General features: G+C 44.5%; 1 protein-coding gene across 1 annotated transcript in view; it reads right to left on the bottom strand.

Annotated features, from left to right (window-relative positions):
- Positions 1-21,856, bottom strand: part of LOC124720284 (immunoglobulin domain-containing protein oig-4-like) — a 52,760-nt gene that overhangs the window by 9,936 nt on the left and 20,968 nt on the right. Inside the window, exons 2-3 of the mRNA XM_047245595.1 lie at positions 10,063-10,283; positions 960-1,109 (exon numbers count right to left, since the gene is read on the bottom strand). Of these exons, the coding sequence (XP_047101551.1) occupies positions 960-1,109; positions 10,063-10,266 (354 nt within the window). The 5' untranslated portion in view covers positions 10,267-10,283. The remainder of the gene's footprint in view (positions 1-959; positions 1,110-10,062; positions 10,284-21,856) is intronic.

The raw sequence follows: 21,856 nt of genomic DNA, 5'->3' as shown, positions 1-21,856 counted from the left end.
CATTGCATCTCGACCGACGCGAGCAGCAATGTCGCGATACGTTAAACCGCAATCGCGATAGGCTACAATCCGACATTTACCAACGTCGGAAACGTGATGGTACGCATTTCTCCTCCTTACACGAGGCATCACAACAACGTTTCACCAGGCAACGCCGGTCAACTGCTGTCTGTGTATGAGAAATCGGTTGGAAACTTTCCTCATGTCAGCGCGTTGTAGGTGTCGCAACCGGCGCCGACCTTGTGTGAATGCTCAGAAAAGCTAATCATTTGCATATCACAGCATCTTCTTCCTGTCGGTTAAATTTCGCGTCTGTAGTACGTCATCTTCGTGGTGTAGCAATTTTAATGGCCAATAGCGTGAAAAAGTGTTTTATTTGCATCATTTAGCTGCACCTTCGAAGTACTCTACAAAGAAGTCAGTCTGAGTTAGATGTTTGTCGTGGTGCCATCTGTCCAATACCATCATCATAGAAGGCAGACACCCGTGACTTCGGCCAGTTCTATACACTGGTCTGCAGCTCGTTCTCTGTGCCAAAATGCAGTTCTCATAGCCAGCGGTTCATGTGAGCCAACAGATGAGAATCAGAGCGAGTCAACTCCGGGCTGTGTGATGGGTGTTCCAACAGTTCCCATTCAAAGCACTGCAGGACCATCTTCATTGCCCCTGCAGTGTGGGGCTGAGAATTGGCATAGAGAAGAAAATGCATGACAGGTATGTTATGGGGGCTGTAGGAAATCAGGGGGAACCCCTCAGCAGGCACCCGACACTTGACGGGAGACAGTGTTCTTTGCGTATTTATGTGCTCACTATGTGCTCCGAAGTGAAAAGTGTTATGTGACACTATAGACACATCCAAACCTTCACCGCACTTGCACTTAATATTGTGACCCATCGGAGGCTGCTGAAAAGAAGAATGGAATTCATACCAATAGGGTTTAGCTGAATGGATTACTGACCTGGAAGTACTTGTGGCCGAAGAGCTCGATGCCGTCCTTGAACCAGGTGATGTGTGGCCGGGGGTAGCCCTGGGCCATGCAGAAGAAGGAGATCTTGCGGCCGAGCATGTAGTCCAGCTCAAAGTGCGACGCCTTCACGATGCGTGCTCCCTGCAACCGTGCAACATCTCTCAGCATGGCTTGAGCCTTGTGTGTGTGTGTGTGTGTGTGTGTGTGTGTGTGTGTGTGTGTCTGAGCATTCTTCAACCACTCGTACATTACTGACCACTAAAGCTTAAACATTGTCAAGGCAGCCCACAACAAACATCAAGTTGGCATCAAGGGTGCTACGTCATTGGATATGAAAATTAAATGCAACTGCCCAAAGTAGCATGAACTAACACCATGTATATAGAGAGTTAGTGGACAGTATGCTACTCGATATTTTATTTTAGTATATAAGCTGATGTGGTAGATGGACACAGTCAACTGTGAGTAATCTATTACTGCTATCCTTGTCCATCGAGGACAACATACTGGGTTCTATTAAGAAGTCTTCGAGCCACTCACATACTTGGTAACCAATCCCATACGCTCGTACCTTAGTTAGGAGTCTGCAGCCGGCCAGTGTGGCCGTGCGGTTCTAGGCGCTTCAGTCTGTTCAGTCTGGAACCGCGTGACCGCTATCCTTAGTTGTTGGATGTGATTTCTTTCCTTAATGTTTTAAATTTGTTTTGTTCGACAATTTGATGTTGCATGTGAATTAAAATATGTTTTTTATCATTTTGGCAGTCATAAGAATGCAACTTTGACTGTATATATATATATATATATATATATATATATATATATATATATATATATATATATATATATATACCTGTAGGTACTGGCGGAACTAAAACTGTGATGACGGGGCGTGAGTCATGCTTGGATAGCTCAGTTGGTAGAGCACTTGCCCGCGAAAGGCAAAGGTCCCGAGTTCGAGTCTTGGTCTGGCACACATTTTTAATCTGCCAGGAAGTTTCAAACCTGTAGATAATCTGCCCATTACTACTCAATACAATATATTGGTTATGAACTGCAGATTGAAACTGAAGAAAATGCAAAAAGGTGGGAATTTAAGGAGATGGGACCTGGATAAACTGAAGGAACCAGAGGTTGTAGAGAGTTTCAGGGAGAGCATAAGGGAACAATTGACAGGAATGGGAGAAAGAAATACAGTAGAAGAAGAATGGGTAGCTCTGAGGGATGAAGTAGTGAAGGCAGCAGACGATCAAGTAGGTAAAAAGAAGAGGGTTAGTAGAAATCCTTGGGTAACAGAAGAAATATTGAATTTAATTGATGAAAGGAGAAAATATAAAAATGCAGTAAATGAAGCAGGCAAAAAGGAATACAAACGTCTCAAAAATGAGATCGACAGGAAGTGCAAAATGGCTAAGCAGGAATGGCTAGAGGACAAATGTAAGGATATAGAGGCTTATCTCACTAGGGCTAAGATAGATACTGCCTACAGGAAAATTAAAGAGACCTTTGGAGAGAAGAGAACGACTTGTATGAATTTCAAGAGCTCAGATGGAAACCCAGTTCTAAGCAAAAAAGGGAAGGCAGAAAGGTGGAAGGCGGATATAGAGGGTTTATACAAGGGCGATGTACTTGAGGACAAGATTATGGAAATGGAAGAGGATGTAGATGAAGATGAAATGGGAGATAAGATACTGCGTGAAGAGTCTGACAGAGCACTGAAAGACCTGAGTCGAAACAAGGCCCCGGGAGTAGACAATATTCCATTAGAACTACTGATGGCCTTGGGAGAGCCAGTCATGACAAAACACTAACATCTGGTGAGCAAGATGTATGAGACAGGCAAAATACCCACAGACTTCAAGAAGAATATAATAATTCCAATCCCAAAGAAAGCAGGTGTTGACAGATGTGAAAATTACCGAACTCAAATGGCTCAAATGGCTCTGAGCACTATGGGACTCAACTGCTGAGGTCATTAGTCCCCTAGAACTTAGAACTAGTTAAACCTAACTAACCTAAGGACATCACAAACATCCATGCCCGAGGCAGGATTCGAACCTGCAACCATAACGGTCTTGCGGTTCTAGACTGCAGCGCCTTTAACCGCACGGCCACTTCGGCCGGCAAAATTACCGAACTATCAGTTTAATAAGTCACAGCTGCAAAATACTAACACGAATTCTTTACAGACGAATGGAAAAACTAGTAGAAGCGGACCTCGGGGAAGATCAGTTTGGATTCCGTAGAAATGTTGGAACACGTGAGGCAATACTAACCTTACGACTTATCTTAGAAGAAAGATTAAGAAAAGGCAAACCTACGTTTCTAGCATTTGTAGACTTAGAGAAAGCTTTTGACAACGTTAACTGGAATACTCTCTTTCAAATTCTGAAGGTGGCAGGGGTCAAATACAGGGAGCGAAAGGCTGTTTACAATTTGTACAGAAACCAGATGGCAGTTATAAGAGTCGAGGGGCATGAAAGGGAAGCAATGGTTGGGAAAGGAGTGAGACAGGGTTGTAGCCTCTCGCCGATGTTATTCAATCTGTATATTGAGCAAGCAGTAAAGGAAACAAAAGAAAAATTTGGAGTAGGTATTAAAATTCACGGAGAAGAAGTTAAAACTTTGAGGTTCGCCGATGACATTGTAATTCTGTCAGAGACAGCAAAGGACTTGGAAGAGCAGTTCAACGGAATGGACAGTGTCTTGAAAGGAGGATATAAGACGAACATCAACAAAAGCAAAACGAGGATAATGGAATGTAGTCAAATTAAATTGGGTGATGCTGAGGCGATTAGATTAGGAAATGAGACACTTAAAGTAGTAAAGGAGTTTTGCTATTTAGCGAGTAAAATAACTGATGATGGTCGATGTAGAGAGGATATAAAATGTAGACTGGCAATGGCAAGGAAATCGTTTCTGAAGAAGAGAAATTTGTTAACATCGAGTATAGATTTAAGTGTCAGGAAGTCGTTTCTCAAAGTATTTGTATGGAGTGTAGCCATGTATGGAAGTGAAACATGGACGATAACCAGTTTGGACAAGAAGAGAATAGATGCTTTCGAAATGTGGTGCTACAGAAGAATGCTGAAGATAAGGTGGGTAGATCACGTAACTAATGAGGAGGTATTGAATAGGATTGGGGAGAAGAGAAGTTTGTGGCACAACTTGACCAGAAGAAGGGATCGGTTGGTAGGACACGTTTTGAGGGCAGCGTGGAGGGTAAAAATCGTAGAGGGAGACCAAGAGATGAATACACTAAGCAGATTCAGAAGGATGTAGGTTGCAGTAGGTACTGGGAGATGAAGAAGCTTGCACAGGATAGAGTAGCATGGAGAGCTGCATCAAACCAGTCTCAGGACTGAAGACCACAACAACAACGCCGGCCGAAGTGGCCGTGCGGTTAAAGGCGCTGCAGTCTGGAACCGCAAGACCGCTACGGTCGCAGGTTCGAATCCTGCCTCGGGCATGGATGTTTGTGATGTCCTTAGGTTAGTTAAGTTTAACTAGTTCTAAGTTCTAGGGGACTAATGACCTCAGCAGTTGAGTCCCATAGTGCTCAGAGCCATTTTTTTTTTGACAACAACAACAACAATGGGAAAGTGGCACAAGTTGCCCACTTCAGATAACTGGGAGAGATAATCCAACCATCAGGTCTCAACTCAATAGCCAATGAAGATAGAATCTCCAGATTACAAAAAGCATATAAGCTCACTTGGAATCACTATAATAAGAAATCTATTTCTGTCAATGCGAAACTAAGGCATTACAACACAGTAGTACTACCAGAAGCACTTTATGCTGCAGAAACTACAGTGATTCATAGTCATACGAAGATCAGAGAGATTGGAAAGCAAGAAAGAAAAATTGTGAGGAATACATATGGACCAGTGTTTCTGGAAGGAATTTGAATGAAGAGACCAACGAGAGAGATTTACAAAGATATAGAATCAATAACAGACACCATTAGAAAGAGAAGAATGAAATTTTATGGGCATATCAGCAGGATTAATAAAGGCAGATTCACAAGGCAAATCTTTAAGATAGTAAGCAAGAGCAAAAACAAGACAAAGTGGGTCACTGAAGCAGAAGAAGACATTAAAAAACCTGGGATCATACAAGACAACATAAGCAATAGAGAACAGTTTAGAAACATCATACAGAAACACACACTTAAGCAAGAACATACGGAGAACAGAACCGGAAAAAGATGGTCGGAAGAATGGAAGAGAGAACACAGTGAACGTATGAAGAGAATTTGGGAAGAACGAAGAAAGGAGAAGAAATCATGACCACTCAAGTTCAATCGCTCTCTCAAAAGGGAATAATCGAAAATAATAATAATATATGTGCGTGTGTAAGCAGTCAAAGTTGCATATATATTATATATTCATAGAAGATGTTGAAAGTGGCCCCCTGTAACAACATTACACAATTCTACACATCTCAGGGTATTTAGATACTATTGGCAGCAACTTCACTGTTTATGTTGCGCTTCAGTTCCTGTATTGTGCGTGCATTTGTTTACTAGACATTGCTCTTCAAGCGTCACCATAGGAAAAAAGTCACATGTTGTTAGATCCTTAGAACGTGGTGGCTATAAATACACTCCTGGAAATTGAAATAAGAACACCGTGAATTCATTGTCCCAGGAAGGGGAAACTTTATTGACACATTCCTGGGGTCAGATACATCACATGATCACACTGACAGAACCACAGGCACATAGACACAGGCAACAGAGCATGCACAATGTCGGCACTAGTACAGTGTATATCCACCTTTCGCAGCAATGCAGGCTGCTATTCTCCCATGGAGACGATCGTAGAGATGCTGGATGTAGTCCTGTGGAACGGCTTGCCATGCCATTTCCACCTGGCGCCTCAGTTGGACCAGCGTTCGTGCTGGACGTGCAGACCGCGTGAGACGACGCTTCATCCAGTCCCAAACACGCTCAATGGGGGACAGATCCGGAGATCTTGCTGGCCAGGGTAGTTGACTTACACCTTCTAGAGCACGTTGGGTGGCACGGGATACATGCGGACGTGCATTGTCCTGTTGGAACAGCAAGTTCCCTTGCCGGTCTAGGAATGGTAGAACGGTGGGTTCGATGACGGTTTGGAAGTACCGTGCACTGTTCAGTGTCCCCTCGACGATCACCAGTGGTGTACGGCCAGTGTAGGAGATCGCTCCCTCCACCATGATGCCGGGTGTTGGCCCTGTGTGCCTCGGTCGTATGCAGTCCTGATTGTGGCGCTCACCTGCACGGCGCCAAACACGCATACAACCATCATTGGCACCAAGGCAGAAGCGACTCTCATCGCTGAAGACGACACGTCTCCATTCGTCCCTCCATTCACGCCTGTCGCGACACCACTGGAGGCGGGCTGCACGATGTTGGGGCGTGAGCGGAAGACGGCCTAACGGTGTGCGGGATCGTAGCCCAGCTTCATGGAGACGGTTGCGAATGGTCCTCACCGATACTCCAGGAGCAACAGTGTCCCTAATTTGCTGGGAAGTGGCGGTGCGGTCCCCTACGGCACTGCGTAGGATCCTACGGTCTTGGCGTGCATCCGTGCGTCGTTGCGGTCCGGTCCCAGGTCGACGGGCACGTGCACCTTCCGCCGACCACTGGCGACAACATCGATGTACTGTGGAGACCTCACGCCCCACGTGTTGAGCAATTCGGCGGTACGTCCACCCGGCCTCCCGCATGCCCACTATACGCCTTTGCTCAAAGTCCGTCAACTGCACATACGGTTCACGTCCACGCTGTCGCGGCATGCTACCAGTGTTAAAGACTGCGATGGAGCTCCGTATGCCACGGCAAACTGGCTGACAGTGACGGCGGCGGTGCACAAATGCTGCGCAGCTAGCGCCATTCGACGGCCAACACCGCGGTTCCTGGTGTGTCCGCTGTGCCGTGCGTGTGATCATTGCTTGTACAGCCCTCTCGCAGTGTCCGGAGCAAGTATGGTGGGTCTGACACACCGGTGTCAATGTGTTCTTTTTTCCATTTCCAGGAGTGTATTTCCTGATACTTCGTTCCCCAGTGAAGACATACGGATTCGTTCCAGGGATGCAGTAGATGTGTGGCATGTTGCCCCATCTTGCTATAAGAAACAGTATTGTCTTTCATAGTCAGTGAGTTGTATAAAGAATTTCCATATATGGAACCATGTCGAAGGTATTGTCGAAGAATATCGGTCCAATGTTGTGCGTTCGTGTTGCACCTCACCAAACGCCGATTTTTTCATAACAGAGTGGTTGCTGACACACAATGTAGAGATGGTCTGATACCCAGTACCTTGTGTTCTGTGAATTCACATGACCAGAAAGATGAAACCATGTGTTATCACTCACGATGTAATGGAAAGGTTTACCAAACTATCATTGGCCACAAGCAGTAATCTACACCTTTTGGTGTCATCGTCCCATAATTGCTGCACAACCGTCACATGATATGGCATCAACACACGCTGGCAACACCTCCTATTTACATGCGCCTCTGAATAATCCTTCAACGGATACCTGCTATAACTTCTGGTGTGCAAACTGAAGGAGTTCTTTGTCATTTTACATTTTACACAGATCTGTAGGTGCGCCTGTTTTTATACAGACTCTGTATTGCTCTCTTTACTGGTAGTTCTCTATCTGGGTGCTTGACCCCAAAAGTTCTCGACTTTCTTCAAGCGAACTTGTATTAACATATGCTTCAAAAAATGGTTCAAATGGTTCTAAGCACTATGGGACTTAACATCTGAGGTCATCAGTTCCCTAGACTTATAACTACTTAAACGTAACTAACCTAAGGACTTCACACACATCCATGCCCGAGACAGGATTCGAACCTGGGACCGTAGCAACTGCGCGGTTCCGGACTGAAGCGCCTACAACCGCTCGGCCACAGAGATCGGCTAAATATGCTTCCACAATTTCAGTTCTTTCCTCTATATAAAAAGACTAAACTCCATCTGAACAGGCGATGAAGGCCCAAAGGTACCGACCGGCCGCCGTGTCACCCTCAAACTCTAGGCGTGAGCGGATGCAGATACGGAGGGGCATGAGGTCAGCTCACTGCCCTCCTCTCCATATGTCGGGTTACGAGACCGTCTTTCCTCTATCAGCAAAGTCATTTTGCCGACCCACGAAGAGAAACGTTTAACTTCAGTGATGAAATAAGCTCAAATGCTGACAGAAGAATGCTAAGAAACGGTTATTGCCTAAAACTCTCCATTGTTGTAGCTGCTTTCAAAAGTCGAAATATTGCAGTCGCTTTCAAAGAGGAGGTGGGCTACCCAATGTATGTAAACAACTAGTTGTCAAAAAATAAAAAAGTATTATAATATACATGCAACATCAAATTATCGAACAGCTTTAGAACGTCACTGATAAAATATTACATCTAGCAAATAAGTATAGTAGCAACAGTTCAGTCAGAGTTGAAATGTCCATCTACAACATCAAGATATGTACTGATGAAGGCAGTAAAGCTGAAATGAGCTTATATATTCAAATAAAATATCAAGCAGCATACTGTTTATTAATTCTTTGCACAATATCCTACTACGACATAATTTATTCTGCAGATCCCACAATAAAAGAAATTAACGCAATGTACATTCTGTATACAGGGTGTGTGAAAATTTATTATGTACGAGGGGCGATTGAAAAGTCCGTGCAAAAATAAAAACTACTTACGTGTTTGGGGTAAACCTTTTTTATTTTTCGGCATAATCTCCTTTTAGACTTATACGCTTCGTCCAACGCTGTTCTAATTTGTTTATCCCTTCTGAATAATAGGAATTGTCCAAGTCTGCAAAATAGCTATTACTTGCTGCAATCACCCCTTCGTTTGAGTAAAATCTTTGCCCCACCAGCCATTTCTTCAAACGGGAGAACAAATAGTAGTCCGAGAGAGCCAAGTCTGGAGAATCGGAGGGTTGTGAAACGAGTTAGAATCCTATTTCCATTAATTTTGCGACCACAACTGCTGAGGTGTGTGCTGGTGCATTGTCGTGATGGAAAAGGACTTTTTTGCGGTCCAATCGCCGGCGTTTTTCTTGCAGCTCGGTTTTCAAACGCTCCAATAACGATGGATAATATGCACCTGTGGCTGTGTCAAGCGCTACACTACTAATGGAGTATTCAAACATTACGGGATTCCTTTTCCTATTCATCTGCATTAATTTACATTTATCTATATTTAGAGTTAGCTGCCATTCCTTACACCAATCACAAATCCTGTCCAAGTCATCTCGTATCCTCCTACAGTCACTCAACGACGACACCTTCCCGTACACCACAGCATCATCAGCAAACAGCCGCACACTGCTATCCACCCTATCCAAAAGATCATTTCTGTAGATAAAAAACAAGAGCGGACCTACCACACTTCCCTGGGACACCCCAGATGATACCCTCACCTCCGATGAACACTCACCATCGAGGATAACATACTGGGTTCTATTACTTAAGATGTCTTCGAGCCACTCACATACTTGGGAAACAATCCCATATGCTCGTACCTTAGTTAGGAGTCTGCAGCCGGCCAGTGTGGCTGTGCGGTTCTAGGCGCTGCAGTCTGGAACCGCGTGACCGCTACGGTCGCAGGTTCGAATCCAGCCTCGGGCATGGATGTGTGTGATGTCCTTAGGTTAGTTAGGTTTAAGTAATTCTAAGTTCTAGGGGACTGATGACCACAGATGTTAAGTCCTATAGTGCTCAGAGCCATTTGAACCATTTAGGAGTCTGCAGTGGGGCACCGAGTCAAGGAATATGGCATCCGTCTGACACCCTTCATCCACGGTTCGCAAGATATGTGAAAAAAGGGCGAGTTGCGTTTCGCAGGAGCGATGCTTTGTAAAGCCGTGCTGATGCAGGGACAGCAACTTCTCTGTCTCAAGGAAATTCATTATATTCGAACTGAGAATATGTTCGAGAATCCTACGACAAACCGATGTTAAGGGTATTGGTCTAACTTCCCCTACTATAAAGACTGTAATACTTGTGATCACTACTGTACTTATGCTCAGTGTCGGTGAAGTAGTCCAGTGGTCGGGTAGCTCCGGTTTGCGGCAGCCCGCAGCGAACTCACGTCTTTGTGGTCGTAGTAGGGGCTGTGAGTCTGCACGATGCCGGCCAGGATGCGCGATCCGTAGGTGCGCCTGCCGCCGCGCCCGCCGGCTCGCCCCCGGCCGCCGCCGCCCCCGCGCGCCGCCTCCGCCGCCCCCAGCGCCAGAGCCACCACCAGGACCACCGACAGGGCCACTGCGCCCACACAGCGGCCGCAGGCCTTCATGGGGCAGCCCTGCTGACCTGCCAACATCACTCAGTTGTATGACTTGCCAGTGTCAGACAGCTGTATGACCTGCCAACACTAGATAGTTCTGCCAACATAACGCAGTCGTATGACCTGGCAATGGCAGACAGTTGTATGACCTGCCAACACCAGATAGTTTTATGACCTGCCAACATTACACAGTTGTGTGACCTGCCAATGTTAGACAGTTGTATGAGCTGCCAACACCAGATAGTTCTATGAAATGCCAACATCACACATTTGTGTGACCTGCCAGTGTCAGACAGTTGTATCACCTGCCAATACCAGATAGTTCTATGACATGCCCACATCACACAGTTGTATGACCTGCCAATGGCAGACAGTTGTATGGCCTACCAATACCAGATAGTTCTATGACCTGCCAACATTACACAGTTATATGATCTGCCAACATGGGATAATTGTATGACCTGCCAACACCAGATAGTTCTACGACCTGCCAACATCACACAGTTGTATGACCTGCCAATGTCAGGCAGTTGTATGACCTGCCAACACCAGATAGTTCTATGACCCGCCAACATCACACAGTTGTATGATCTGCCAATGTCAGACAGTTGTTGGGACCTGCCCTATAGACATAATAATACGTTACAGAGCTGCACTTTACTGACTTAAGAGGGACAAGGTCGATAAAGTCACCGAAATTATGGGAACCAACATTATGAACAAAACACAAATGAAACAGTGGCAGATTCAGACATGGCAGAGAGAGTGGGATGCATCCAACAAGGGTCGCCGAGAACACTCTTTCTTTCCTGATGTACACGAAAGACTACAACTGAAACATGTCGACCCAAGCCGGGGGATCGTTCACCTCCTGACCGGCCACAGGCCGTATCCATTACATTTAAACCGCAAGAGTCTAACTATCGAAGAGGTATGTGTATTCGGAGAAACTGGGACACCAGAACATGTCACACTGCTGTGCAACACGCTGGTACAAGTGACACCTATACAGAATGACAATCACATCGCCAGAATAACACGTAATCCCGATGACTGGAACACAATAAATAGCGTAGCTGATGTTGTATCGAACACTCTGCATGAAGAATACATGCGCCAAAACCCATATGGAAGGAGGCGTAGACAAGCATGAACAACACAGCAAACCACATGGGAGGACACAAAGACGACCACGGATTCCGAAACCGAGGAAGGAACTCTAAGTGAACATGACTCGGAAGGGATCAACATGTACGGGAGCAAAACCAACAATGAATGACACTGCGTGCCACAACACAATCACAAACAACACAACAATCACGAAACAAATAAACACCGGCACCATATACTGAGACTGTAGTAATGAGGTAATGTCGCTTGGGAGGAGAAGGCTCGAAGAACTCGAGGCTCCTCCTCCCCAGTGGTATCCTGCACAGTGTTTAAAGTATACTGCACACAAGCAGTAATGCATTGCTCATCTTATTGTGTGCAGACAGAAGTATATTCTCTTCTCTATTCAATGAATTTCATATATCAGAAATTGATTAAGTTATTTCAGGAGTAATGCATTCAAGTAGCAATGAACTATATTCTATTTCAAATAACAAGTTACAAACATAAGTGTATTTATCATGTGAAGCTAAAATTCATGTATTCCATGTATGAAGTGCTCAGTCGGCATTTAATCTGTATAATCTGTGTGAACATACATTAGCGCAAACCATTCAGAATAGCTCGAGGTTGTAGCGAGACCTTCTCCTCTGAAATAGGTAGAAATAGGCCATTACTAACCAACATGCTACGTAGGCTGCATTACTCATCCAAATACAGCATATCACTTACCTCTACATATTACAAATTATTCTTAACCACGCTCATTGTGTTACATTTTCTTTTTTTTAATTTTTCTTTAACATTTGCATTGTATAAATTATATTCTCACCAAGTAGGTAGTAACAATTTATATGAAAGCATTTTAAACACTTGATCACGGCAGAGGTTCGAGTACTCCCTCGGCCATGGGTGTGTGTGTTTGTCCTTAGGATGATTTAGGTTAAGTAGTGTGTAAGCTTAGGGACTGATGACCTTAGCAGTTGAGTCCCATAAGATTTGGCACACATTTGAACATTTTTTTGAACCGTTTCAACAGTTGTTAAGCATTCAATTCGCTGTAGCCTCAGAGAAATCTTTATATATTATGTACTTTATATTCTTTTTAAAAAAGCATTAACAACTGTATACGAACAAGACTGTAACAGTGAGAAGTCTTTGCTATTAGATTCAGAAGCATATGACCCAACTTACATTTCAAGGCAGTGGGTTACTCTGTACTGCCAACACCAGATAGTTCTATGACCTGCCAACATTACATAGTTATATGATCTCCCAACATGGGATAGTTGTATGACGTGACAATACCAGACAGGTGTATGATCTGCCAATGTCAGACCTGTCAACACCAGACTGTTGTATAACCTGCTAACACCAAATAATTGTATGTCCAGTCATAACCACATAGCAACTTAAAAATCACTGAGTGCACACAGAGGCAGCAGGCCTTAATGCAAAAGGTAGATTAACTGGACAGCACCGGGCAGATGTATGGAATGCCACTGTCTAGTCAAACACACTCGTACAGCAGCTGCAGGCATCCATGGCGCAGCCCACCTGATCTGATAACACCAGATAGTTGTACAGCTTGCCAACACCAGTCAAATGAGTATTCCACAAACTCATCAACCTGTTCACATACTAATATATTATTGTTGTTGTTGTTGTCTTGAACTAGATACTAATGGTAGCAAGAAAAATGCTAAAATTACAAGGCTAACAAGACACGGGTGCCCTCTACCTCCTTACTCCCATGTTGTTGTTGTTGTTGTTGTTGTCCTGAGACTGGTTTGATGCAGCTCTCCATGCTACTCTATCCTGTGCAAGCCTCTTCATCTCCCAGTACCTACTGCAACCTACATCCTTCTGAATCTGCTTAGTGTATTCATCTATTGGTCTCCCTCTACCATTTTTACCCACCACGCTGCCCTCCAGTGCTAAATTTGTGATCCCTTGATGCCGCAGAACATGTCCTACCAACCGGTCCCTTCTTCTTGTCAAGTTGAGCCACAAACTCCTCTTCTCCCCAAGTCTATTCAATACCTCCTCATTAGTTACGTGATCTACCCATCTAATCTCCAGCATTCTTCTGTAGCACCACATTTCAAAAGCTTCTATTGTCTTCTTGTCCAAACTATTTATCGTCCACGTATCACTTCCATACATGGCTAAAATCCATACAAATACTTTCAGAAACGGCTTCCTGACACTTAAATCTATACTCGATGTAAACAAATTTCTCTTCTTCAGAAACGCTTTCCTTGCCATTGCCAGTCTACATTTTATATCCTCTCTACTTCGACCATCATCAGTTATTTTTCTCCCCAAATAGCAAAACTCCTTTACTACTTTAACTGTCTCATTTCCTAATCTAATTCCCTCAGCATCACCCGACTTAATTCGACTACATTCCATTATCCTCGTTTTGTTTTGTTGATGTTCATCTTATATCCTCCTTTCAAGACACTGTCCATTCCGTTCAACTGCTCTTACAAGTCCTTTGCTGTCTCTGACAGAATTACAATGTCATCGGCGAACCTCAACTTTATTTCTTCTCCATGGATTTTAATACCTACTCCGAAATTTTATTTTGTTTCCTTTACTGCTTGCTCAATATACAGATTGAATACCATCTGGGACAGGCTACAACCCTGTCTCACTCCCTTCCCAACTGCTGCTTCCCTTTCATGCCCCTCGACTCTTATAAGTGCCATCTGGTTTCTGTACAAATGTAAATAGCCTTTCGCTCCCTGTATTTTACCCCTGCGCATTAGTATTTTGCAGCAGTGACTTATTAAACTGATAGTTCGGTAATTTTCACATCTGTCAACGCCTGCTTTCTTTGGGATTGGAATTATTATGTTCTTCTTGAAGTCTGAGGGTATTTCACCTGTCTCATACATCTTGCTCACCAGATGGTAGAGTTTTGTCAGGACTGGCTCTCCCACGGCCGTCAGTAGTTCTAATGGAATGTTGTCTACTCCTGGGGCCTTGTTTCGACTCAGGTCTTTCAGTGCTCTGTCAAACTCTTCACGCAGTATCGTGTCTCCCATTTCATCTTCATCTACATCCTCTTCAATTTCCATAATATTGTCCTCAAGTACATCGCCCTTGTATAGACCCTCTATATACTCCTTCCACCTTTCTGCTTTCCCTTCTTTGCTTAGAACTGGGTTGCCATCTGAGCTCTTGATATTTATACAAGTGGCTCTCTTTTCTCCAAAGGTCTCCTTAATTTGCCTGTAGGCAGTATCTGTCTTACCCCTAGTGAGATAAGCCTCTACAGCCTTACATTTGTCCTCTAGCCATACCTGCTTAGCCATTTTGCACTTCCTATCGATCTCATTTTTGAGACGTTTGTATTCCTTTCTCCCTGGTTCATTTACTGCGTTTTTATATTTTCTCCTTTCATCAATTAAATTTAATATTTCTTCTGTTACCCAAGGATTTCTACTAGCCCTTGTCTTTTTACCTACTTGACCCTCTGTTGCCTTCACTACTTCATCCCTCAGAGCTACCCATTCTTCTTCTACTGTATTTCTTTCCCCCATTCCTGTCAATTGTTGCCTTATGCTCTCCCTGAAGCTCTGTACAACCTCTGGTTTAGTCAGTTTATCCAGGTCCCATCTCCTTAAATTCCACCCTTTTTGCAGTTTGACTTTGACTGTGGATATTGTATCACAGACATAGCATCTTTCAGTGTTCAGAGATGTCACTAAACACGCCCAAATATATAAACAACCATGCATGAGCAGCGCCTATTAGACGGAGGGGGTCCGACAGCCGATCAGTTCCAGTCATTCCCCCAGGAAGGAGGTACAGGGCTCGTGTTGTCCGTAGTTCAGCCACGCCTAGACGGTTAATACCGTGGTTTGATCGCGTCCGTTACTTTGTGCCAGGAAGAGCTCTCAATAAGGGAAGTGTCGAGGTGTCTCGGAGTGAACCAAAGTGATGTTGTTCGGACATGGAGGAGATACAGAGAGACAGGAACTGTCGATGACATGCCTCGGTAAGGCTGCGCAAGGGCTCCTACTGCAGTGGATGACTGCTGCCTATGGATTGTGGTTCGGACGAACCCTGACTGCAACGCCACCAAGTTGAATAATGGTTTTTGTGCAGAAAAAAGACCTCGTGTTAAGCCTCAATCTGCGCGCAATAGGCTGCATGATGCGCAACTTCACTCCAGACGTCCACGGCGGGGATAGGCTACAACCTAGTCTTGTTCCCTTCCCAACCACTGCTTCCCTTTCGTGCCCCTCGACACTTAATATTTTAAAAAAACGTGAGCATAGGCTTCAGTTCAGAATGACGCTTCCCCTTCTGTGCTCGGCATTTCCCCTACAGCGGCTGCCCGTAACCCCCACCCCTACCACTCTCCCCACGTGTGTGCTACGAATTGCGCACCTGCCGGCTACGGTATTCTGTCTGAACTGTACAGTGCTTGTGCAGGCATGAATGTTTTGGAGCACATCGTCAAATGTGTGACTCTACAGGAGATGACCACTACGTGTTTGCATGATCAGGCGTTTAGCCAATATCATGATCATTAACGACTGCAATGGGCACTACAGCATCGACATTGTGCCGTGCACTGGTGTAAATCTATCACCTAGTGGAATGAATCTCTACAACCTCAGTGGTTGTGCGAGGACATGCCAAAATCCAGACCAATGGCACCTAGAAGTATATATCGCGCTATGGACAGGGTGAATATTAACACTATGGCGACATTCACGTTGGCTCCCGTGTGACCTGTGGTAGAATCGAAGGCTCCATGATAGCCATGGATTATTGCAGGCCGTCGCCATCTCTTCGTGCTCGATGACTTCCCCGATGGCAGCAGGTTAACTGTCTGTGCCAGAATGCCAGCATCGTGTGGTTTGAGGAACGTGACCGTGAACATACGGTGATGTTTTGGCCACCAAACTCGCCTGATCTGAACCCAATAGGACACATTTCAGATTATATCGGATGCAAGCTCCGAACCCACAAACCCATCTCCAACAATTTACAGGAATTGCGTGTCCTCTTCGTAGACGCCACAAACATAGCAAGGACTCGTCGCACCCATGCCATGCAGGATCGGTGGTTATTCCGTTCCGCAGATGGACAATTTAGACCATTGTACATGTGTAACACTTCACATCACCCTTACAATACTTTGTGATGAACCACTTACTGTAGAAAGGTAATATGTCCAAATTTCCTACTTCTACGGTGCGTAGCCACGCTTTGATGGCGCTGAAGCTGCAATTTCAAGAAAAGATAAACTTTAATTAGTTTGACTGAAATATTTCAGCATTAGTTATAAAAAAAGAATGAAATATACACTGAAGAGCCAAAGAAACTGGTACACCTGCCTAATATTGTGTAGGGCCCCCGCGCGCATGCAGAAGTGGTGCAACGCGACGTGGCACGGACTGGAGTAGTTCTGGAGGAACTGACACCATGAGTCCTGCTGGGTTGTCCACAAATCCGTAAGAGTACGAGGGGGTGTAGATCTCCTATTAACAGCACATTGCAAGGCATCCCAGATATGCTCAATAATATTCATTTCTTGCGAAGTCTGATGGCCAACGGAAGTGTTTAAACTCAGGAGAGTGTGTCTGGAGCCATTATGGACGTGTGGGGTGTTGCATTGTCCTGTTGGAATTGCCCAAGTCGGTCGGAATGCACGATGGACACGAATGGATGCAGGTCACAGGAACGTGTCACCTGTCACAGTCATATCTAGACGTATCGGGGGTTCCATATGACTCCATCTGTACACGCCCAACACCATTACAGAACCTCCACCAGCTTGAACAGTCCCCTGCTGACATGCAGGGTTCATGGATTCATGAGGTTGTCTCCATACCTGTACAAGTCCGTCAGCTCGGTGCAATTTGAAACGAGACTCGTCGACCAGCCGTTATCAACAGTCCAATCTCGGTGTTGACGGGCCCATGTGAGGAGTAAATCTTTGTGTCGTGCAGTCATCAAGGGCACACGAGTGACGCTTCGGCACTGAAAGCCTATATCGATGATGTTTCGCTGAATGGTTCGCGTGCTGACACTTGTTGATGGCCCAGCATTGAAATCTGCAGTAATTTACGGAAGGGCTACACTCCTGTCACGTTGAACCATTCTCTTCAGTCGTCGTTGTTCCCGGTCTTGCAGGATCTTTTTCCGGCCGCAGCGATGTCGGAGATCTGATTTTTTACTGGATTCCTGATATTCACTGTACATTCGTGAAATGATCGTACTGGAAAATTCCCACTTCATCGATACCTCGGAGATGCTGTGTCCCATCGCTCGTGCGCCTATTCTAACACCACCTTCAAACTCCCTTACATATTCTAAGCTGTCATTGTAGCAGTAGTAACCGACCTAGCAACTGCGCCAGACTTTTGTCTAATATAGGCTTTGCCGACTGCAGCGCCATATTGTGCCTTTTTACATCTCTCTGTATTTGAATACGTATGCCTGTACCAGTTTCTTTGGAGCTTCAGGGTAATCTTAAGAGATTAAACGAGTAAGAATACTCTAGATTAGAACTGTTTTGCTTGTATTATTCTATAAGTAATAGAAACAATAATATCTCGCTCGCACTATGTTCAGATCTGCTCTGTAAGAACCTTGCCCGTTGCCGGTAATGGCTTCGATGTAATTGTGATTTGGAAGTTGAAACAATGTATTAGTATTATTAAAATAGTGTTTTACCCGATTTATTCCAAAAAGTGAATTCGCCGAATGGTTGTTGTTGTTGTTGTTGCTGTTGTCTACAGTCCTGAGGCTGGTTTGATGCAGCTCTCCATGCTACTCTGTCCTGTGCAAGATCTTCATCTCCCAGTTATTACTGCAACCTACATCCTTCTGAATCTGCTTAGTGTATTCATCTCTTGGTCTCCCTCTACGATTTTTACCCTCCACGCTGCCCTCCAATGCTAAACTTGTGATACCTTGATGCCTCAGAACATGTCCTACCAACCGATCCCTTCTTCTTGTCAAGTTGTGCCACAAACTCCTCTTCTCCCCAATTCTATTCAATACCTCCTCATTAGTTATGTGATCTACCCATCTAATCTTCAGCATTCTTCTGTAGCTTCTATTCTCTTCTTGTGTAAACTATTTTATCGTCCATGTTTCACTTCCATACATGGCTACACTCCATACAAATACTTTCAGAAACGACTTCCTGACACTAAAATCAATACTCGATGTTAACAAATTTCTCTTCTTCAGAGACGCTTTCCTTGCCATTGCCAGTCTACATTTTATATCCTCTCTACTTCGACCATCATCAGTGTTTTTGCTCCCCAAAAACAATGGTAGATATTGATTCCAAAGATCATGAGTTTTTCCGAAGTGTGATAAATCAGTGAAAGAAATGGGAAGCCTTATTTCTGGAGATGGTGAAGAGAGTTAAATTTTTAACGCTTGAAAAATACGGACAGCAAAAAGTATTGAAGTGATAACACTTGATATTTGTTTGCTGACATTTTAACGTAGCGAACATTACGCTAAGCGATAAACCATTGTTAAATAATCAGCCAATTTTTACTATCAGCCTAGCATCTCTGATCGCTGTAGAAATTACAAGAAGCATTGAAATCATTTTTGCTACGGAAAAGTAGTTTTAAAATATAACTAAAGTACACTTCAATCCGAGGCTATAAAACCAAATGACGAAACACATTTTTTGTCCATGACTAATTTCTTTCAGACAAGTAAATCAACAACGTTTAGTTTGCGATAAAAGTAAACTTATTTAACCTGAATCCTGGATAGTTTTGTCCTATTGCACGTCTCCGAGATACATCGATGTGTGGTTCATCATAAATTCTACTGCTAGAACCTAACAAAAAAGATGCCTCGTAAGTACGTCAAACTTCTAATACGACCACCAATGAAAAATAGCCAGTAGAACATCAGACTAATTACAAGTAGAGACTAAAAGTGAATAAAATCGCTTTAATGCAATTTGTCTCTTGACCTGTATTTCTGGTTTCTTAGCGTGTGTGGTAGCATTAGTCCGTTGTCTTCCTCTACATCACCAGATGCCGCTGTTCTGCCTGAACTCGAAAACTACATTTTTTCTTCAGGGATGTACACCAAACACTTTTTGATGTCATCCATTTCGTTGTTATTTACAGGCGTTACATACACGAAAGCTTTCTTTGAGAAGGGCCCCAAAGCTTGTACATCTTTTCTCAACCTACAATTAGCGACCACCGTAGGCTAGCAATATTCGTGTTGCACGTAACACTACGTGTATTTTCCGCTGAAAAGGACAGCACATGATACACTACTGGCCATTAAAATTGCTACACTATCAAGATGACGTGCTACAGACGTGAAATTTAACCGACAGGAAGGAGATGCTGTGATATGCAAATGATTAGCTTTTCAGAGCATTCACACAAGGCTGGCGCCGGTGGCGACACTTACAACGTGCTGACACGAGGAAAGTTTCCAACCGATTTCACATACACAAACGGCAGTTGACCGGCGTTGCCTGGTGAAACGTTGTTGTGATGCCTCGTGTGAGGAGGAGAAATGCGTACCATCACCTTTCCGACTTTGATAAAGGTCGGATTGTAGCCTATCGTGATTGTGGTTTACCGTATCGCCACATTGCTGCTCGTGTTGGTCAATATCCAATGACTGTTAGCAGAATATGGAATCGGTGTGTTCAGGAGGCTAATACGGAATGCCTTGCTGGATCCCAACGGCCTCGTATCACTAGCAGTCGAGATGACAGCCATCTTATCCGCACGGCTATAACGGATCGTGCAGCCACGTCTCGATCCCTGAGGCGACAGATGGGGACGTTTGCATGACAACAACCATCTGCACGGACAGTTCGGCGACGTTTGCAGCAACATGGACTATCAGCTCGGAGACCGTGGCTGCGGTTACCTTTGACGCTGTATCACAGACAAGAGCGCCTGCGATGGTGTAATCAACGACGAACCTGGGTGTACGAATGGCAAAACGTCATTTTTTCGGATGAATCCAGGTTCTGTTTACAGCATCATGATGGTCGCATCCGCGTTTGGCGACATCGCGGTGAACGCACGTTGGAAGCGTGTATTCGTTATCGCCATACTGGCGTATCACCCAGCGTGATGGTATGGGGTGCTATTGGTTACACGTCTCGGTCACTTCTTGTTCGCAGTGACGGCACTTTTAACAGTGGACATTACATTGCAGATGTGTTACGACCCGTGGCTCTACCATTTATTCGATCCCTGCGAAAACCTACATTTTAGCAGGATAATGCACGACCGCATGTTGCAGGACCTGTACGGGCCTTTCTGGATACAGAACATGTTCGACTGCTTCCCTGGCCAGCACATTCTCCAGATCTCTCGCCAATTGAAAACGTCTGGTCAATGGTGGCCCAGCAACTGGCTCGTCACATTACGCCAGTCACTACTCTTGAGGAACTGTGGTATCGTGTTGAAGCTACATGGGCAGCTGTACCTGTACGCGCCATCCGAGCTCTGTTTGACTCAATGCCCAGGCGTATCGAGGCCGTTACTACGGCCAGAGGTGGTTGTTCTGGGTACTGATTTCTCAGGATCTATGCACCCAAATTGCGTGAAAATGTAATCACATGTCAGTTCTAGTACAATATATTTGTCCAATGAATACCCGTTTATCATCTGCATTTCTTCTTGGTGTAGCAATTTTAATGGCCAGTATTGTATTTTGAAACAGTGAAAAACTTATTCCGATGTCTAGCAACAAGTCTGACACACGGATCGTCGCTCAGGCAGGTTCTTTTATAGAGTGCGGGACAGCCACAACTGTAGTTGGTAACAGAATCCGCGCGGTTTGAGGCGCCATGTCACGGATTGCTGACGCCTCCCGCTTGAGTTTCGAACGGGAACGGGTGTTTATGATGTTCTTAGCATAAGTTAGTTTTAGTAGTGTGAAAGTGCAGGAACCGATGACCTCAGCAGATTGGTCCCTTAGAAATTCACACACACATGAACATTTTTTTGAAAGAATCCGCCTTCATTAGATGAATGCAAATCCTGTTACTCTTTTTTTTAGGAATGTTTTATGACTTCAACAACGTGGCCAATTGTACTGTGTCCTTCCTCCTTTTTTCAGTTTCCTCCTAACTATCCCGAAATCCCTGTCATTCGAGACGAACGAGTCACATCCAATGCGAAAAATAACTTTAATGTCATTTAATCTTTTGATCTCAAATAGTCTGATCATTATCATCATAACCATGTTACTGCTTATGTTCTGGCCCTCACGTATGTCCCCTAACACGTGTGACATTTTCATGTTCTTGTCGATCTCACTTTCAACGAACGCGTTCAACAATGTATACATGGCATTTGAGCCTTCTCCTCCATCACCTTTATAACAGATGAAAGAGCTACTTATTTTATTCAGTTACAGTAACACAACACAGGAGACCAACAATTAGACCGTGTCCTGCGACAGAAGACTACGGAAAAGGAGGCTGTGCCCAACTGAAAACAAC

Source organism: Schistocerca piceifrons, chromosome 11, assembly GCF_021461385.2.
Source record: "Schistocerca piceifrons isolate TAMUIC-IGC-003096 chromosome 11, iqSchPice1.1, whole genome shotgun sequence".
Lineage (NCBI taxonomy): Eukaryota > Metazoa > Arthropoda > Insecta > Orthoptera > Acrididae > Schistocerca > Schistocerca piceifrons.
The sequence above is the reverse complement of the archived record's forward strand: the minus strand, read 5'-3'. Positions and strand labels throughout refer to the sequence as shown.